The sequence below is a fragment of the Globicephala melas genome, chromosome 1, assembly GCF_963455315.2.
Source record: "Globicephala melas chromosome 1, mGloMel1.2, whole genome shotgun sequence".
Taxonomy (NCBI): domain Eukaryota; kingdom Metazoa; phylum Chordata; class Mammalia; order Artiodactyla; family Delphinidae; genus Globicephala; species Globicephala melas.
The window spans coordinates 43,010,479-43,028,260 of record NC_083314.1 but is presented as its reverse complement, the minus strand read 5'-3'; the positions used below and the strand labels follow the sequence as shown (position 1 = coordinate 43,028,260).

Sequence of the window (17,782 nt, the reverse complement as noted above, 5' to 3'; positions counted from 1 at the left end):
GAAACAAAGACAGTCACTGTGTTGTCCTGCAAACCCAAGAGAAAAGTCTAACTAAAGGACAAGGGTTAGGAGAGCAGTGTCAGTACCAGCAAAAACTTACCTGCAACGTAGTCGCCAAAGCCAATGGTTGTTAAAGTGATAACCACAAAATAAATGGCGTCCAGGGCACTCCAGCCTTCTATGTGCTTGAATATGATTGCAGGCAGAGCAACGAAGAGTACACAGCCAAACAGTATAAATATGATTGTTGAGATGATTCGAATCTTGGTTTGACTAACATTCCACTTCTAAGGATGAGAGAGAGAGATGGAGAAATCGATTGAGATAGACTATCAATGTACCTGTGAAGTTGACCTATATATCAATACACTGTTATCAGCAAATTAGTAAATGAGAATGGTATTTTATTCCCTCTTATAATTAATTTTAATTGTACTTACTTACAAATATTGGGTATAACATGAATAACTGAAAACAACCAATGCTAATAATGATGCTGCTTTACCCTTACTTAGCTTTACAACAGGTAAATTACTTTCTAAAGTAAATTACATTTGCTCCGAGAATAAAATTTCAGACTTACATTGTTCTTTGTTTACCTGAACTACTTTTGAAATATTTCTATTCTATAGGCATACAACTCATTGCTTGCCAAAGATAATCTAGAAATATATGAAATGGAGAAAACTGAACCATGAATTAAATATCTACTGTTGATAATTGATAAAATTATTAATTTCATGAAGACTTTTCCCTCTCACTCCTACCACATTTTCCTATCATTCTTCAATTGGTTAAAGTGAAATACTAACAGACTTAAAGTTGATTCCCATGTGAACCAGATGAACTACCTCTCTGTTCTATGGCCTTAAGCTGTACAACTAAATATACCAGACATGATATGTAGGCAAGGATAAGTCTTCAACAGCCCTAAGCTACAGCTGCCCTCAGAGGACCCATATTTTTTCACTCTTTCCCTTCTCAGAAATCTCTACAGCATAACATAGTAAGTGAAGTATGTACATATAGCCATTTATCTCCATATCTCTTTTTCTCATTATCACTATATATTTTCATCTCCCTGGATCTGTCTTATCTACCATGACAATTATACATCACATCCCCACCATATAAAAATCACTGAATTTTAGAGCTTGAACATTTTCTAGAGATAAAGATCTATAAAACCATCGAATGGAAAGTGGAAATAAAAGTTTCTCTAGTCTATCACCCTTATCATATACATGAGAGTTAAGTGAATTCATGTTTGTAAAGTTCTCAGAACAGAGTACTAAATGTTGAATCTTGACTACTGGGATGTATTCACTACCAGAGCATGGGATTTATTTTATGCACTGATGTGGATACAGCATGAAAAACATTCTCCAGCATCCTGTCGTCACTCAAACATCTGTTGAATGAATGAATGAAGAACAATTCAGCATTATCAAGTTCATGCCACTAACCTTCCCTCTAAGATAATGTAATACAAGATACTTTTAATATCAATATAAGAAAAGTATAACACCAAAAAAAGATGAAACAACTAGTTGGGAAGAACCATGCCTTCTTTACTCTAACGTAAAAATATTTGAGAATGAACTTTGAACTTAATATGAAACATATCTAATGCTAAAACTGGAATTATAATTTAAATGGAAAAACTAATACTCAGTGGTCTTATTTCATCAATGGAGTTAAATACTTTGTTGAATTTTTTATGAAAAGATAAATTATTGAATAATAAATAAAATGTATTGTAATAGTAGTGACAGTACTAACAAATCATTTATAATCTCACTCTCTAACACAATTATTTTCTTTATTCATAATTTTTTTTCAAGAATAGAAGCTTGTCTTCATGATATTTTTCACTTAAGATCTAATTAGTGCATTTTCATTTTATTTTATTTTTTCTATTGAATATATACCCATGAACATCTTCATGTGTATTACTTTTGGTTCTACTAAATTACATCCCTTAGTTAAATCTCTATCAATAACATTGCTAACTTAAGTTATATGATCCCCTTTATCGTGTTTGCTATGTATTATTTGATTCTTCACAAAAGGGCTATTTGAAGTTTACTAGCTATGTTAGGCTTTCACTTATAATATCTCTAACTCTCAGAGTAATGCCTCATCATCAGTATCATTATTCACATTATATAAATGGCAAAATGGAGATTTAAGGGTAAAATAACTAGGTTAAGTGAATATAGCTAGGAGACAATACATCTGAAATTTGAACCCAGGACTGTCAGATTTCTACTTCTTTTCCTATATTTTGCTTTTTCTCATTCATTAATGTATTCATTTGAAGAAGTATAAAAATAACTATACAGTGAGTTACTTACAAATAGAGGTACATATAAATTGTTACAGAAAACCCAGTAACTGAACGTCTAACTGTATCTGAGGTGAAGAGAAAAGTTACAATATTTTTAAAATTTAGATGATTAACATATGTAGTTAAAAGGCTGTTGTACTCACAATAAATGTATCTTCCACTTTTGCAATTCCTTTTCCAAATATGGTTCCTAGTTGATCTCCAACTCCAGCCAACAGAAAACCAAAGAGGGGAATTCCCAGTAAGGCATAGATGATACAGAATATTTTTCCCCCTTCTGTGCGTGGTGAGATGTTTCCAAATCCTAAAAAACACAAAGAAGAAGAAGAATTCAGCTGTTTATAAATGAGTAATAGTTTAAAACATATGACCTCAAGATTGATTCAGAAATTCCCAAATATTATAAGATATCAATCCTAGATTTCAACTAATTAAGAATTGCTTTATACCACATAAGCTTTTAATGCAAAATCCTCTTATAAACAAATATTTTAACAATCTACAAAATATAGCTAGTGTTCCAATTAAACTAGATGATGAAAACTGAGGGAATAACACATGTAATAAAGTCAATGTTTTCATTAAATTTACTTCCACCTCTCTATACTGCTAATCCTGTCGACTACAAAGTTTTCATTGCCATTTACTAAGAGTGTGTTGCCTTCATTTAAGAGTATTCAAATATGCTTAAATTATTTAAAGTTTAATAACAACTTTTAAATTTTGTTTCCATTCAAGTACCTACAAAAAAGCAATAAATAAAAACTTAAAATTACGAAACCTTGTTAAAGTTCTGAGGATTCTGAAGGCTTTTCAATTTTGTGCAAGGATGGCTCTACTTGTTATGATTAAATCAGCTCAACTTTATTCCCCCCCCCTTTTTAAGAACAAAAGCAATGTCTACAAACATGTTTGAGGTAAAGAATGCATGTTTTCTAGAAGTACATAGAGTATTTTATTTGCTATGTAATCCTCTCATTGTCTTTCACATTAAATTAATCTGGAATTTTAGTTTTAATTTCCTCTTTTACTCAAGAATGTGGATCGGGATTTTAAGATTGGCATTTTGTTGCTACTTTCTAGTTTTACGACTATAACTATCAAAGAGTATGGCCTGTATGATTTTTACTTTTGGGAATTTACTGAGATTTTCTTTGTGGCTTTATAATGGCCAATTTTTTAAATTTGTTTCATTGTTTTTTGAAAATAATCTGGATGTTCTATTTGTTGGAAACAAAAAGGGTATATATTATCAAAGGGATTCGTATCATCCCCCCAAATGCAGTCCTAATGTGGCTCCCTCACAAAACTTGCCCTGGGGGAGGAGAGGATGGGCTAATATTTGGTCATTTTAGCGCATACATTTTCCTCCCCATAATATTTCCATCTTTCTCTTCTTCCTATTCAGTCAATTTGGTATTCATTGCTAGTCAATTCATCTATTGAGGGTTGTGGGTTTTTTCAAATGTATTTAATTTTCAAGAACTTTGCCTGTTTTCATTAGTCGGTTCTTATGCCATGAAAATAACAATTACATTCATTTCTTTGTTTTAACAATGTTGTACCATAAATTAACTCTATTCCCTGAGAGAAATCCTACACTTCCTTCATTTAGGTGACTTTCTTCAAGTGTCTGAGAATTCCTGGTCATATTTTCATACTTGTAAGCACAGTATAATAGTAGTTTGGTTAGTTTTTGTGGCTGAAATCTATTTCCCAGCCTCAGTGAGAATCGTGGTTGATCTGGTGGGGCGTGTAAGATTCTCTTCAAAGGAGTGTGGTTCAAGTAGTGTTGGCCGGAAAGAAGGGGGCTGGCATCTGATTGGCCTTTCACATAGATGTGTACCTCACAGAACTTGAGAGCAAGGTTTCCTCATTCCTCATGGCAGCCTCCAGTTCACAGCTACCTTTCTGCTTCTCAGACCTGCTGACTGCTTGGGGAACATGATGTAAGCTGTCTACACATTTAACTCATTTACCTTCCATCTGCTCTTATCTACCAATGCCTTGGAATGCTGAACATCAGGGCAATATGTACAAAGGTCCATCCAGGGCAAGTGTGAAAAGGGCCGAGAAGTCTTGGATCAAGGTAACTTGAAGAAGAAAAAGCCCATCACAAGGGTTAGACAGAATGCTTAAACTGGACTATTTGGGACGGTGCACCATTTCTGTACACTATCCAAGATGGAACTCAACAAGTTCTACCCTGTCCTCTATTCTAGCATCAATAAGCAGAATACCAATAACAAGAGAGCCTCGCTAAATCAGCAGTGTGGACTGGTTTGACCTGGGTTCTCTGATTATTACAGAGAGTCCTGCTAAGATCCAACACTATTTTATTGCCTCTCCAGATGAATAACCATGTGACCTGAAGCAGGACAGGCATCTGAGTTATCCCATACCATCCCATTTTCTCTTCTTGCATGAGAGGACGAATGCCTTCAAAGTTATATCCATAAGAAGTAACCTACCTCCAGAAAGGGTCAAGGATCAAAAAGAAAAGATACAACGTTTTCTTTAATACTGACTGTGGCATTGCTATAAATAGGCTCTGCAGTTTGTTTAAAAAATAAAAGCCTGAGTATCAGAGGGCTCAATTTGATCTGCCCCACACAAGTTAAAAGGGCATAGGAAAAAAGGGCTCCAACTTTTCATCCATCACTGACTCAGATTCGGCCCAGAAGCCACTGGAACATCTTCAGAAAAGGGAACAGAGGACTTCCTCAGAAAGTCTATTCATATCACAAATGAAATGGCCCCAAATCCAAAGAATTCTAGATGTAAGGAAAGCCAATCACCTTTCATTGATCAAAAAACAGAAACCAGTTCCCTGTGGCATCTCTGTACTTCCTCTTTATCATCTCCAAAGTTAGCAGAAGGGAGAATGAAGGGAGTAGGGTTGAAGGATCCTGATATGATTCTTCTCTGAGTCTCTTCCTGCTTCACCTTCCAAGTGTTTCTCTCAACCCCGTTACGCTGAGCTCTCCAGCTGAATCTGTGCCTCAGAGGTGGCTGCCCTCACACAGTCACCCAGTGCACACACACAAAGTCACCTAGCCATTTTCTGACATAAAGGGCATGCCAACGACACCCTAAACATCTGCCCAGGTGACAGGATCACGTGGTTGTTCAGGGGATGTTTCTCACGTTTTCTCCTCTTCCCTGCATAAAGTAAGAGTGGTCTCCTCTCCGTGGATACACCACAGGGTCTAACCCAAGAACAGACCCTGGTTAAATGACTTGATATTATTAATGGACTTACAAAAAGTATCCATTGACTCTAAGCGATACAGTATGCCAAGCTTTTAAACTATTAATCTTAGTGGTTGTCTGGACTTCCTGACCCTTTCCCGTGGTTAGTCAGCAGCACCTTCCTTGCCTCAGGGTGAAACAGACTGTCTTGGCAAGAAGAAAATGGAAAAGAAACCATATTAAATTTTGTTTTCTTTTAACTCCTAAATTAAGGTGTTCACGCTCAAAATGCTTTGCCTGAGGAGAGCAGCTGTCAAGTTATAGCATCACATATGCTTGGCAAGAAAGTTATAAGAGCGGCAGGCAATCCAGCTTCCCAAGAGCTTAAGGGAACAGACAAGACTGAAGATTGATGGGGCCTGACCTTGGAGGAGGCGGGGTGAGGCAGAAACCAGAGGATAGGACCTGGGAGGAGGAGGGCGTTTCAAAGATACCCTGAAGCTGTCTTGAAGAGATCAGTGGTTACATTCTCAGGAATTCTGCAAGTCAGCTGACTTCACATTGATAGTATGAAATCAACTGTAGAAGGAATACTTACACCTCAGAAATTGGCAAGCGCTACAGTTTAGGGCTCCCCCCCCCACCCCCAGCTACCTAATATTGACCAATACACTACAGAATAAGACAGAGTCAAATCTGAGAGACCGTACATAGTCTGTGCTAGACATCTGGATGGAAGCCTGTAGGCTAACCCCTGACATTTATATAAATACAGCACCAGAATAGCTATCATCTCGTCTTCACATCACTTTAAGGGAAGGGCTTTCCGCAGAAAGCTATTGCAGGTCCACTGTAAGTGGATTACCTAGCAGGAGGCCCATATATGTCACCCCATCTGAACAGCCCCAAGTGGACAGGTCACTTTTCTGGCAGAATTTATTAATACTACAAATAAATAATACCCCTTCAAACACTGTGCACATTGCAATTATTTAATTATTTGCAACAATTGATTTAATACCTCATTCCTCACTTGACTATGAGTCCCATGAGTATAGAGACTGATTTATTGTTTACTTGTATGTTGTTAAGACTATAATTCCAAAACCTTACTGGCTTATTAACTAGTGCATTAATTGACAGTCAATAAATATTTCTTGACTGGTTGACTGACATATAAACCTAAAAACTTTACAAAACTTTAGAAAGAGGGTAGAGAAAAATAAAAGCATACAGAGAAATGCAATGTTTCTGTATGTGAACTCATAAAAGAACTAAATTTCTCTCCCACTAGTTACTAAATTTACTATCTTTGCAATCAAAATTCCATAGTTTTTAAAACTTTTACAACCTAATGAAATGATCCTAAAATTCATCTGGGATAAAATTAACAATAAGTCAATAAATATTTAAAAGCATGACTAATATGAGGCAAAATTTACTTCCAAATTAAAACTACGTTATCTATAGTTTTAATAATTAAAACTATGTGGAGAATTAATGAATGAAAACAACAGAAAGCATAGAAAAGACCCAGCATATAACTGAATGTACTGTTTGCTAAATATGATATTTCATATCAATGTAGAGTTAGAGAATCAATTAGAATTGATTATTAAGTAAACAATGATGGGGTAAATAGTAAGCCACTTAGAAATAAATTATGTCCTTGCCTCATGGTATACACTAAATATTACCAGATAGATTAAATAATCAAATATAAAGAAAATGTGACCATAAAATATACATGAAAGGACAGGAGAATGATTCTCTAAATATAACTCCTAGGGCAGAACCATAAAGAAATGAAGGATAAATACAACTACACAACAATATAACGATGCTGTATGTCAAAAGAAGAACACAAATTCTATGTAGAGGCAAAGTGTTTTTACCGAGAGGCAGTGCAGAAAAGACCCAATCGCCTCTGCTACTGGTCCTACCAGGGCTCTTCTTGACCAAACAGGCAAACTTTCACTTCACTTTCAGGGCTGAAGTTGTCCTGAACCTAACATGTCTGCATTTGTGATCTGAAATGTTCAAATTTAGACTTCTGCCTTTCGTCTCCAGCCTTAATATGTAGACCTTGGGTTGTTACTTACAAATATACCTGTTCCTGTGAAATATCAAATATCCATAACGATACATTGATAAACCCCAAATACATTATTGGTTATGAGTACTTGGAATATTTACTGAAAGACTGTCAAGTGGCCAACTTTCACAAACAAGTTCACTTCTATTGAAAAACGTCAGACTAAACTTGTAATAAGCAACACTTGGATAATAGCAGCTTTTCTACCCTCTGCCTCAGACTGCCTGAAATTAAGTACCATAGTTAAACTGTTTAGACTTGTTGGCTGCAGCATACATACTCTACGTTTAAGAGCCCTATTTGACTAATAGGCAGTTCATGCAGATCTTTAATCTCTTAGCCAGCTTCCAATGTAGAAACAGTAGTTTATGATTACATTTATTGACAACAGCAAGGATAAAAGCAACAATAAATTGAAATTGCATTCATATAGTTCATTCTAAAGTTAAACCCAGCTTAAAATACACATCTAAGTAATTCTGACCAAAAATTTAGGAAGTAGGTTCTATTACCCCAATCTCACGGAGAAGAAATTTAAATAAGAAAAAATGCATTACTATTATTTTACGTTTGATCAATTTTATATCATAGGGTAGCAAGTTCTACACAGAAAAGAAATCAAATATCACCACAGCAATAAGTATGATTTAATTCTGTTTGATGAAAAAGTATTCAATAAATATTACATGCCAAACACTGTGCCAAGATACTGTAGACACAAAGATGAAGAAAGCACTGCTTCAAAAAATTCCAAGTTATTAATAAAATCAACTAAATACGATATCTACCAGCTTTTCTTTAAACATTAATGAAGGTACACAAATAGACAAAGATTTGCTACACTGAAAACCAAAAATAGCAATGTGTGTGTGAGGAATACTCCCATTAAAACACTGCACTTGGGCTTCCCTGGTGGCGCAGTGGTTGGGAGTCCGCCTGCCGATGCAGGAGACACGGGTTCGTGCCCCGGTCCGGGAAGATCCCACATGCCGCGGAGCGGCTGGGCCCGTGAGCTATGGCCGCTGGGCCTGCGCGTCCAGAGCCTGTGCTCCGCAATGGGAGAGGCCACAACAGTGAGAGGCCCGCATACCGCAAAAATACCCCAAAAAACAACACTGCACTTAAAAAGCTGGGTTAGCATAAGTTTGGTCCCATATTTTACTTGGATCTCCGTAATATAAGAGGCCAGCTAGGAAGTGGCTAAGCTAGGTCTATTCAAATACTAAATCTACTCAGGTACTCTCAATATGCAGCATTTAAGCACTGGTAGTAGGACAGACCCAAGAAAAGCCTCGAAATAGTCTATACTGAGACATAAAATGTTAATGTCATGTGTCAGGAAATTCTGCAAGGACCCGTAGATAAACAGTGAGAAGTAAAAGGAGAGTGAAAAAGAGTAGAATATAAACCACTCAACATAAGCCTCTAAACAAAAGTCTATGAATAATGCAAATGCTAAGAAACAAAACCACAACCAACCACTAAAGCAGGAATTTATCTAAATGAGAATAATTTCATGGGACAGTCTGAACTTAAATTTTGAAAGAGGTATATTAGAATATCCAGAGATAAAAACAAAATTTTTAGTGAAATTATGCGATAAAAAGGTATAAAGATATGAATAGACAGATAAGAAAGGGGATGTGTAAGAAATCTTGGAAATGAAACACACTAATTTTTAAAGAAATAAAATAGATGAAATAGACTGATAGAGGTGAAGAAAGAATTAATGAATTTGAAGGTGATGTTGAATAATTCATGAAGAACCCAACTCAGAAAGGAAAGGGGACTTAAAATTAAAAACATGAAGGAGGCCTTTAGAGACAGAGACATGAGAATTACAATCATGTAAGTCCAGAAGAAGAAAATGGGATGACTAAAACAGAAACAGTATTTAAACCGAGAATTTTCAAGAACTGAAGATCTGTGGATCCATATTGAAAGTGCACTCAGTATTGAATATGGTAAATAAATGTAAAATCCACACCTAGACACGTAATAGAGAAACCAAAGAATATTGGAATCAAGATGAAATCCAAAAAGCTATCAGCTAGAAGGAGGGAAAAGATTACTTAAAAAGGAACAATGCATGAGCAATAATAGTCATTGTAAAATAATGGAGTAACATCTTCAAAGTGCTGATAAAACATAACCATCATCCTGAAAATTTATATTTAGCTAAACTATCAAAAAATAATGAGGGACCTATTTTAGCAATTTTCAGACATATAATATCCAAGAAACCTTACCATCCAGGGAGCTCCTACTAAAATAACTATCTAGGTGTGCTTGAGAAATTATATACTTCAGAAAAAAGAAAGGAGCCTAGTAGGAAAACATAGCATAGGAGAAACAAAAGTGGGCAGAGAAATGGGAAAAGAAGTCAAAAATTTAATCAACTACTAACTGCAAAACATATGCACACACAGAAACACACACATGCAAACACTAAAAGTAAACAATGGACAACAGTAAACACAATGGATGGGAAAATAGAGGTTTAATAAGTAAGTTAAGTGTTGTTTGGCTAACATATAGAATTAAAAGTATTAGCTAAAAATGTGTTAAAGAATAATAGCAACCACTATCGATCCAACAAAAGGGTAGAAAAATAGGGAAAGAAGAAACAAAGAAAGAGGATGACATAAAATAACACGAATAGAAGAAAACCCAAATATATCAACAATCACAATTTATGTAAATAGACTAAAGGCAAAGACAGGGATTATTAGAGTATATAAAAAGATCACAGTTCAAATAAAAACAAAGGGATAGAAAAAGTCTTGTTAGCAAATTCTTATCCAAAGAAAATCAGCATAGCAATATTAATATCGATCAAATAGATTTAAAGGCTACACACTCACATATGAGAGTGACTATGTACTCTAATAGTAGAGATGTTATAGTAATCATGATTCTGTATGTGCCAAACACCATAACTTTGTAAACTATTAAAGCAAAAGCTGACAAAATTATAAGAAAGTGACAAATCTACATTCATTCAACATCAGAAAAGCAGCTAAAGCAATATACCTCATTTGCAGATTGAAAGGGAAAACAATATGACTATCTCAACAGATTCACTCATTCAACTTATTCAAGTAACATTTATTGACTGCAATGTGTTAATCATTATAAATACAGTAAGTGAACAAAAGAAGAAAGTCTTCTTTGTTCAAATGGAGCTACTCTAGTTTTGGACAGTAAAGAAAATAAACAGAATAAATTGTAATTGTTAGAAATCATTACATGGTGTAACAAATAGAAAAGAATGGGAGTTATTAGGAATATAGCATGTAGGATTGTAATTTTAAATGGTGTGGTCAGAGTGGGCTCCACGGAGAAGGTGACAGTTGAAGAAAGATTTGAAAGAGGTGAAGGCAGAGGGCCATGGAAATATCTAGGGGAAGAGAGGAATGAGCTGGTGCAAAGGACCTGAGGCAGAAGTGAGCCTGGCACATGTGAGGGAGACTGAGGAGGCCAGTGAGGCTTGAATGACAGGGGACGGTGGTAGGACCTGCCAGGGCCTGATTATAGGGGTCTAGTGTAACCTCGAAGGCCTCATAGGTATAAGGATGCAGAAGAGCATTTGATAAAATTGATCGCTCTAAAACAGAACTAGAAACAGAAGGAAATTTATTAACCTGGTTTTTGTTTTTAAACTCATTTATTTTTTGGCCACACCACGCAGCATACGGGATCTTAGTTCCCCGACCAGGGATCAAACCTGTGCCCCCTGCAGTGCAAGCATGAAGTCTTAACCACTGGGCCGCCAGACAAGTCCTTAACGTGGTTTTTAATATTCTGTGGCATCACTGTGCCGTAGTTTTTTTGTTTGTTTGTTTGTTTTTGTTTGTTTTGGGTTTTTTTTTGCAGTACGTGTGCCTCTCACTGTTGTGGTCTCTCCCGTTGTGGAGCACAGGCTCCAGACGCACAAGCTCAGTGGCCATGGCTCACGGGCCTAGCCCTTAACCTGGTTTTTAATCAAAAAACTAATAGCCAACATATACTTAAGGTGAAACTTCCAGGCATTGGCTTTAAGATCAGGAACATGAAAAATACCTCATCATTATGACTTCTCCACTATACTGTGAGCCAATGCTATAGAATTAGGGAAAAAAAGGTATAAAATGAGAAAGTACAAGTTGAAGCTATTACTATTTTTTGTACAACATGCTTGTCTATGTAATAAAGCCAAAAACAGGTATACTGGATTCAAAGTCAAGAAAACAACAACCCAATAATAATAAATACTCATATGTGCTTATTATGTGCCAGGCACTCTTACAATCAGTTAAACATACTGATTTGTTTACTTCTCACAATAACCAAATAACATATGTACTCCTATTCTCATTTTTCAAATGGAGAAACTGAAGCACAGAGAGGTTAAATAATTTTCCCAAGATTACACAGCTAATAAAGTGGAGGAGCTGGGATTTAAACCCAGGTATTTTAGGTCCAGTGTCTGGCCATTTATCATCCACAACACAACATTCCTATACCCCCAGAAAAACCAACCATCAAATGCAATACAAAATCAAAAGATCTCTATAACAATATTAATAAATATATCTAAGAACAAATATAATAATTAATATATAAGTATTTTCTAGATAAAATTACCAAAAAAGTTACAAAATAAATGACATAAAAGGCCTGAAGAAATGAAGAGAGCTACAGATATCAGTTTTACCAAATGTATGTTAAGTATAATGCAACTGCAATAAATATTTTGAAGGATTTTCAGTGCAAGTTGATGGAATTTTCTAAAAGTAATAAAAGAAAGTAAAGGACCAATAGCTAAGAATATTTGGGGGAAAAGTGAGGTGGGAAGATTTGTTCTACATGGTATCAAGACTTACTAGAGCTATTAGAAAGCAATCTGATTAACCATCTGTACCATTTATTATAGTTCTTAAAAGCTAGGAACAGAAAATTACTGTCTTATCAAGACAAAGAATATCTATCTCAAAACATTTAATATCATACTTAGTATTAAAGGTCAACAAGAGGAATCCCCTTAAAATCAGGGGGAAAAAGATATCCATTTTACAACTATTATTTATTATTCTGAAAGTTCTAGCAGGTTTAATGGCAGTGAACATATAAAAGGAATAATTATTATAAAGAAGACAAATATTCATTGTGGATGGAATTAAATTTCTAGTAAATACAGGAGAATATTGAAAACTGTCGAATAGAGTAAAGCTCAGCAAAATTGCTGAATGCATGATAAATATGCAGAAACCAACAGCATTATTCTATTTTAACACAATCTCAGATGTGCTAAATGAGATGGAAAAATACCTTATTTTCAATATTTAGGGAAATATGAAATACCTAAAAGTAATCTTATCAAGACATATGGAAGAGCTTTAGAGAACAGCTTGGGCTAGTGTAGAATGGGATGTAACAAAACATAAAAGAACAGAAAAGACTAGAATAAGGTCAGAAACAGCACATTCTTTTTTTTTTAAAGCATCATGAATAAGTTGGAAATTTTATAATTATGCAGTTAATAATGCTGAGCAAATTGGTTACTATTTTGAAGAAAAAAATTCACTCTGTGAAAAGTAAGTACCATGTAAATGAAAGATACAAATAAATTAACTAAACTACTTCTGTACTGATCCCCTCTGATTATGTTTCGTCCTTTACCTGAAATGCACACCCTCCCCCCCCCACCACTCTTCACCTGGCTGATCCCTAAAATTCCATCATTACTTAGGTTAGAAATTAATTTCTCCAACAAGCCTTCCTTGAGCCCTCACTACATACCCCCAAGACTGGGCTTGGTCCCCCTCCTGTGTACACATTTCCTTTAACCTAAGACTTACCTCACTAGATTGTAATCATCAGTTCTGCAATTAGAAGTTCTGTGAGGGACCACGTTTTAGTTCTCACTGTAGCCCTAGTGCATTTCCATTGGACATCTAAATAAATATATTCTTCCTGAAACTCCCTTTCTACTCTCTGCCCCTCACTGCAGCCCTCTCTCCATTCTACTGAGGCAGTTTCTCATTTTTCAAGTGTTGAGGATTTCAAGAGTACCTGATTCGCTTTTAGAGCTTGGACCTAAAATGTTTTCAAACAGCTGGTTCGTTGTGGCTCTCGTGAAACCGTGGGGTTATGGAAAGATGCTCATAAAGGTATCCCTCTACTAACTCTCTTGTTATCCTTAAAAATCTCTTCTGCGCACAGGTTGTGATTCGAGATTTCTCTTTATTGTGTTGACTTCTGAATAGTACTTTTCCTTTTGAAATAATCAGATTAGCATATTTCATCTCCCTCCATCCAGTAATTCAGGATTTTGTTCTTAGTGGATGACCAGCAGATAACTATCATGTTAATTCACTTTGTCTTGCCACTCTTTTTTAGTGACCTTTTTCTTGAGTAACTTATGGATTGTCTGATAAAGACTTGCTTTAAGGAGCATTTTTTCATAGAAGCCTACCCCTTCCCCAGCCCTGACTTCCCCATATCAGGTGTGCTGAGGAGGTTCCTGACTCTGTGTCATGGAACAATACCCTGACCCAACACGTATGGCCTCACCACCACCATCTTGTTAGATTTAAATCAGTCACCAAAGGGCCAGAGTCCTCAAGTCTTCCTCAAGCTCACATCCCAAAGCAACTGTTTCTGTCCTTTCTGCCCCCACCCCGCCCCATACACCACTTTCAACACACAGTCATTCCTTTCCCTTTCAACCAGCTGTGATCTTGCCTTCTTTCAACACACATAGTACTTTCTATTTCCTTTGGAGGGATTATGTATGACCCTAACATGAATTCTTACCATTTGGTTACATGCTTTTTTCTCTCTTCTGGACGACAAATTTCTTGGGAGCAAAGACACTGTTTTAATCATTTTTCTTTCCTCTACATACAGTGTGTGGTGCTTTGCTCATAGCAGATGTTCAAGAAAATAAGTTGAATTAAAAAGAAATGCCTATGGATTTTATTAATATCCTATATTTTATTTAATAGACATGCTCAGTTCTAAATGGTTCTGCTATACTAATTTTTTTACTCCTTTTAATTTTATTCAGGACTGACAAGAAAAAAGAAAGTTATTGATTTGTGCAAATTTTATTTTTTAAAAAAACCCCTAAAAGTAACAATCAAAATATTATTTTAATATAAAACAATGTAAATTACTTTAGATGCAGAAAAACATTAATATTGTAGGGCAGGGCTTCCCTGGGGGCGCAGTGGTTGAGAATCCGCCTGCTGATGCAGGGGACACGGGTTCGTGCCCCAGTCCGGGAAGATCCCACATGCCATGGAGCGGCTGGGCCCGTGAGCCATGGCCACTGAGCCTGCGCGTCCGGAGCCTGTGCTCCGCAACGGGAGAGGCCACAACAGCAAGAGGCCCGTGTACCGCAAAAGAAAAAAAAAAAAATTGTAGGGCATAAGAATAAAATGTTGGAGGTGGGGTGAGGAGAACAACATAAGTTCAGAGTGTACTCCGTTAGCAACCTAAGAAAAAGAGGCAGCTGTTCAGAAAACAGTGAAATGATAATTACACCTGGTCTTTTTTAAAAAGCTAGTCAAACCCGCATCTCTGCCATATAAGCAAAGAAGCTAATCGAACACTGAAGAAATATAGTTCCAGAAAAGTATGATTCTAATTAAGAAACAACTAAACAATGCCTTGATAAAAAGATGCAACCATTTCAGAACTTTCACAAAGTAGTGCATTGTTCTTCTAGATCATTGGTTTTAAACCAAGGGTACACATCAGAATCACATAGGAAATTTTAAAAATCCACCCCGGAACACCAAAATTATTGTCTTTCACTGGGAGAGGAGGGGAATGTGCATATGTATTTTAAAATACCTACAGAAGTGATTCTGATTTACACCCTATGACAGAGGCAGGGTTTTATGGGCCTAAAGCTATACAATATGGGGGGAGAGTCTCTTCAGGAGAAAAGGATACAAAATTAGGAAGCAAACGGTATGTAGGGTGACCTTGATTAGAGTTCCTCTTTTATCCCAGCTATGGTATTACTTTATTACTATATTTTCATTACCAAAAATAAAATAAAGATAATTGTCATTACCAATAATAAAAATAATGGCCAACACTATTATTTATTGTTCTCTCTCTCTCTCTCTCTCTCACTGCATGACAGATACAATGCCAGTCCCTTCATATGTACACTTAATTCAACTTTCACAATCCTATGAGATGAAGTACAACTAATTATCTTCACTCTGAATGTCGAAACTGTTTATTGAAGCAATGTGTTCAAGGTTAAACACTTACTAAACATTAAGGCTGAGATTTAAACTATTAGCTCAGTCACTTAGAGCACGTACTTGGGATCAAGGCTACAAATACCGTTCCTCAAACTTATGGGCTCAGTTGTTGAATAACCTGAGTATGAACTATACACTGGACATACTATTCTGCAGGTACTTGCTGTTGTACCTAGTCAGGCTGGGAAAGAATGTATAGATGCATCAAAACAAATATGTCAGTTAAAGGAATTAAATCAAAGGGTTGTTCTGACCTTTTGTTTCACCATGAACATCATTCTGCCTTCCTCTTGGCCCAGAAGCCACTGGCCTGCAGTTCAAACAGTATTTCACAAGATGGCTCCCTTGCTATTTTTAGCTGCAACTTACATCATAAAAATCCTACATCACAGTTGAATAATGGCAAATCTATAGGAAGTTACATATTTCTTAAGTTGCTTTTTGATTTTTTTTGTTCACAAGATAGTTATAAAATCTACAACTGAAGCTAAATGTTGAAGGAAAATTCTCTCACAAAAGAACTGTGCCAAAGAACAACAATAATAATCTACCTGCATATTGTTTCCAGCTTTTTATCTAATACATTGGAACTGCGTCCTATCCTCTTTTCAGCTATGAAAACATGTGGGAGGAAGGAGAGAGATCCAGTGAGGGAAGCAGGAGTAAGAGAACACATTTAAGTAGCACTAGAGCTTCACCCACCACCCCACTGGTGAGAACATCCTAGAGTGCACAGGACAAGGTAAAACAGCTCACTTCAAAGTCCTTCTCAGTCCCCACGTGCCTCTCACAGTGAGAGCATCTCCTGTTCTGGACTGGATTCTAAGTGTGTTTTAATAAAACATGACCACTAAATGTTGGCCAACTATTTCATCTGAAGCTCAAGCCAATAAACAGAGATCTGTTCAAGGTGTAATGAAATGATATTTCTATAAATGGTAGGAAATCCATGTGCCATTTAACTGCCTCTTATTATCTGGTTCTCCTCTTATCCCAAGAGGGGAGAAAAATGATCCAGCAGCATCAGGAAGTGGGGAACTATTTCTTAGCAAGAAATCTGGATAACTTACATTTTCCCACATATAGAGAGAGATTATAATCAGGGATCTGAATTGTGATAATGCATTTTCTGGAAATCACACCTTAAATGTTATTGTTAAAAGAATCTTCCTATAAGAACTTCAATATAATTTGATCTTATCTTCCTGATCATACATGACATCAAACAATAAAATAGCAATAAAGAAAAGCAATAAAGAAAACCATACTACCTACTGGAAAACATTCTGTCTTTGATCAAACTTTGGTCTGCCTCTTCTGAGCTCTTGCTGTGACTGAGCCTTGGGTTCCTGTGTCCTTTTTTGTAAAGTCCAGTTCTAGTAAGAATCCTGTTGAGTCAGTTTAGCCAGAATCCCCCATCTTCAGTATTTGATCACCCTCGATATCTGATCAGTTTCCTTATCCTCCCATCATCGTTGCCCAGGTGATATCTGATTACCTCTGATAGGCCTTTAGCAAGAATCCTGTTAGGTCGGTTTGGCTAAAATCACCCCTTACTCCCTGTGTTTCCTTTTAGTAATTTTCTATCCACTGATTCCCCACCCTGCTCCTTGGCTATAAATCCCTACTTTGCCTTGTTGTATTCAGAGTTAAGTCCAATCTCTCTCCCCCACTACAAAACTCTGTTGCAGTGGTTCCTACACCTATCACAGTGACCCTGAATAAAGTCTGCCTTACTATTTATTTAATGAGTGTCATTAATTTTTTTAACACTGTAAACAGTCAAATGATAAAACTATACAATTCCTCTAAAAGGAATATATTAGACATAATAAATGCAATTTTTTTTTCTTTTTTCGTTTTAGAAAGTTGGATCTT

The 17,782-nt window shown here is 36.1% G+C and overlaps 1 protein-coding gene across 8 annotated transcripts in view; it reads right to left on the bottom strand.

Annotated features, from left to right (window-relative positions):
• KCNK2 (potassium two pore domain channel subfamily K member 2) overlaps positions 1-17,782 on the bottom strand; it is a 159,907-nt gene that overhangs the window by 79,095 nt on the left and 63,030 nt on the right. For all 8 annotated transcript variants that reach the window (XM_060295229.1, XM_070043801.1, XM_030873015.2 and 5 more), the window contains exons 4-5: positions 2,494-2,654; positions 101-287 (exon numbers count right to left, since the gene is read on the bottom strand). In XM_060295229.1, the coding sequence (XP_060151212.1) occupies positions 101-287; positions 2,494-2,654 (348 nt within the window). The remainder of the gene's footprint in view (positions 1-100; positions 288-2,493; positions 2,655-17,782) is intronic.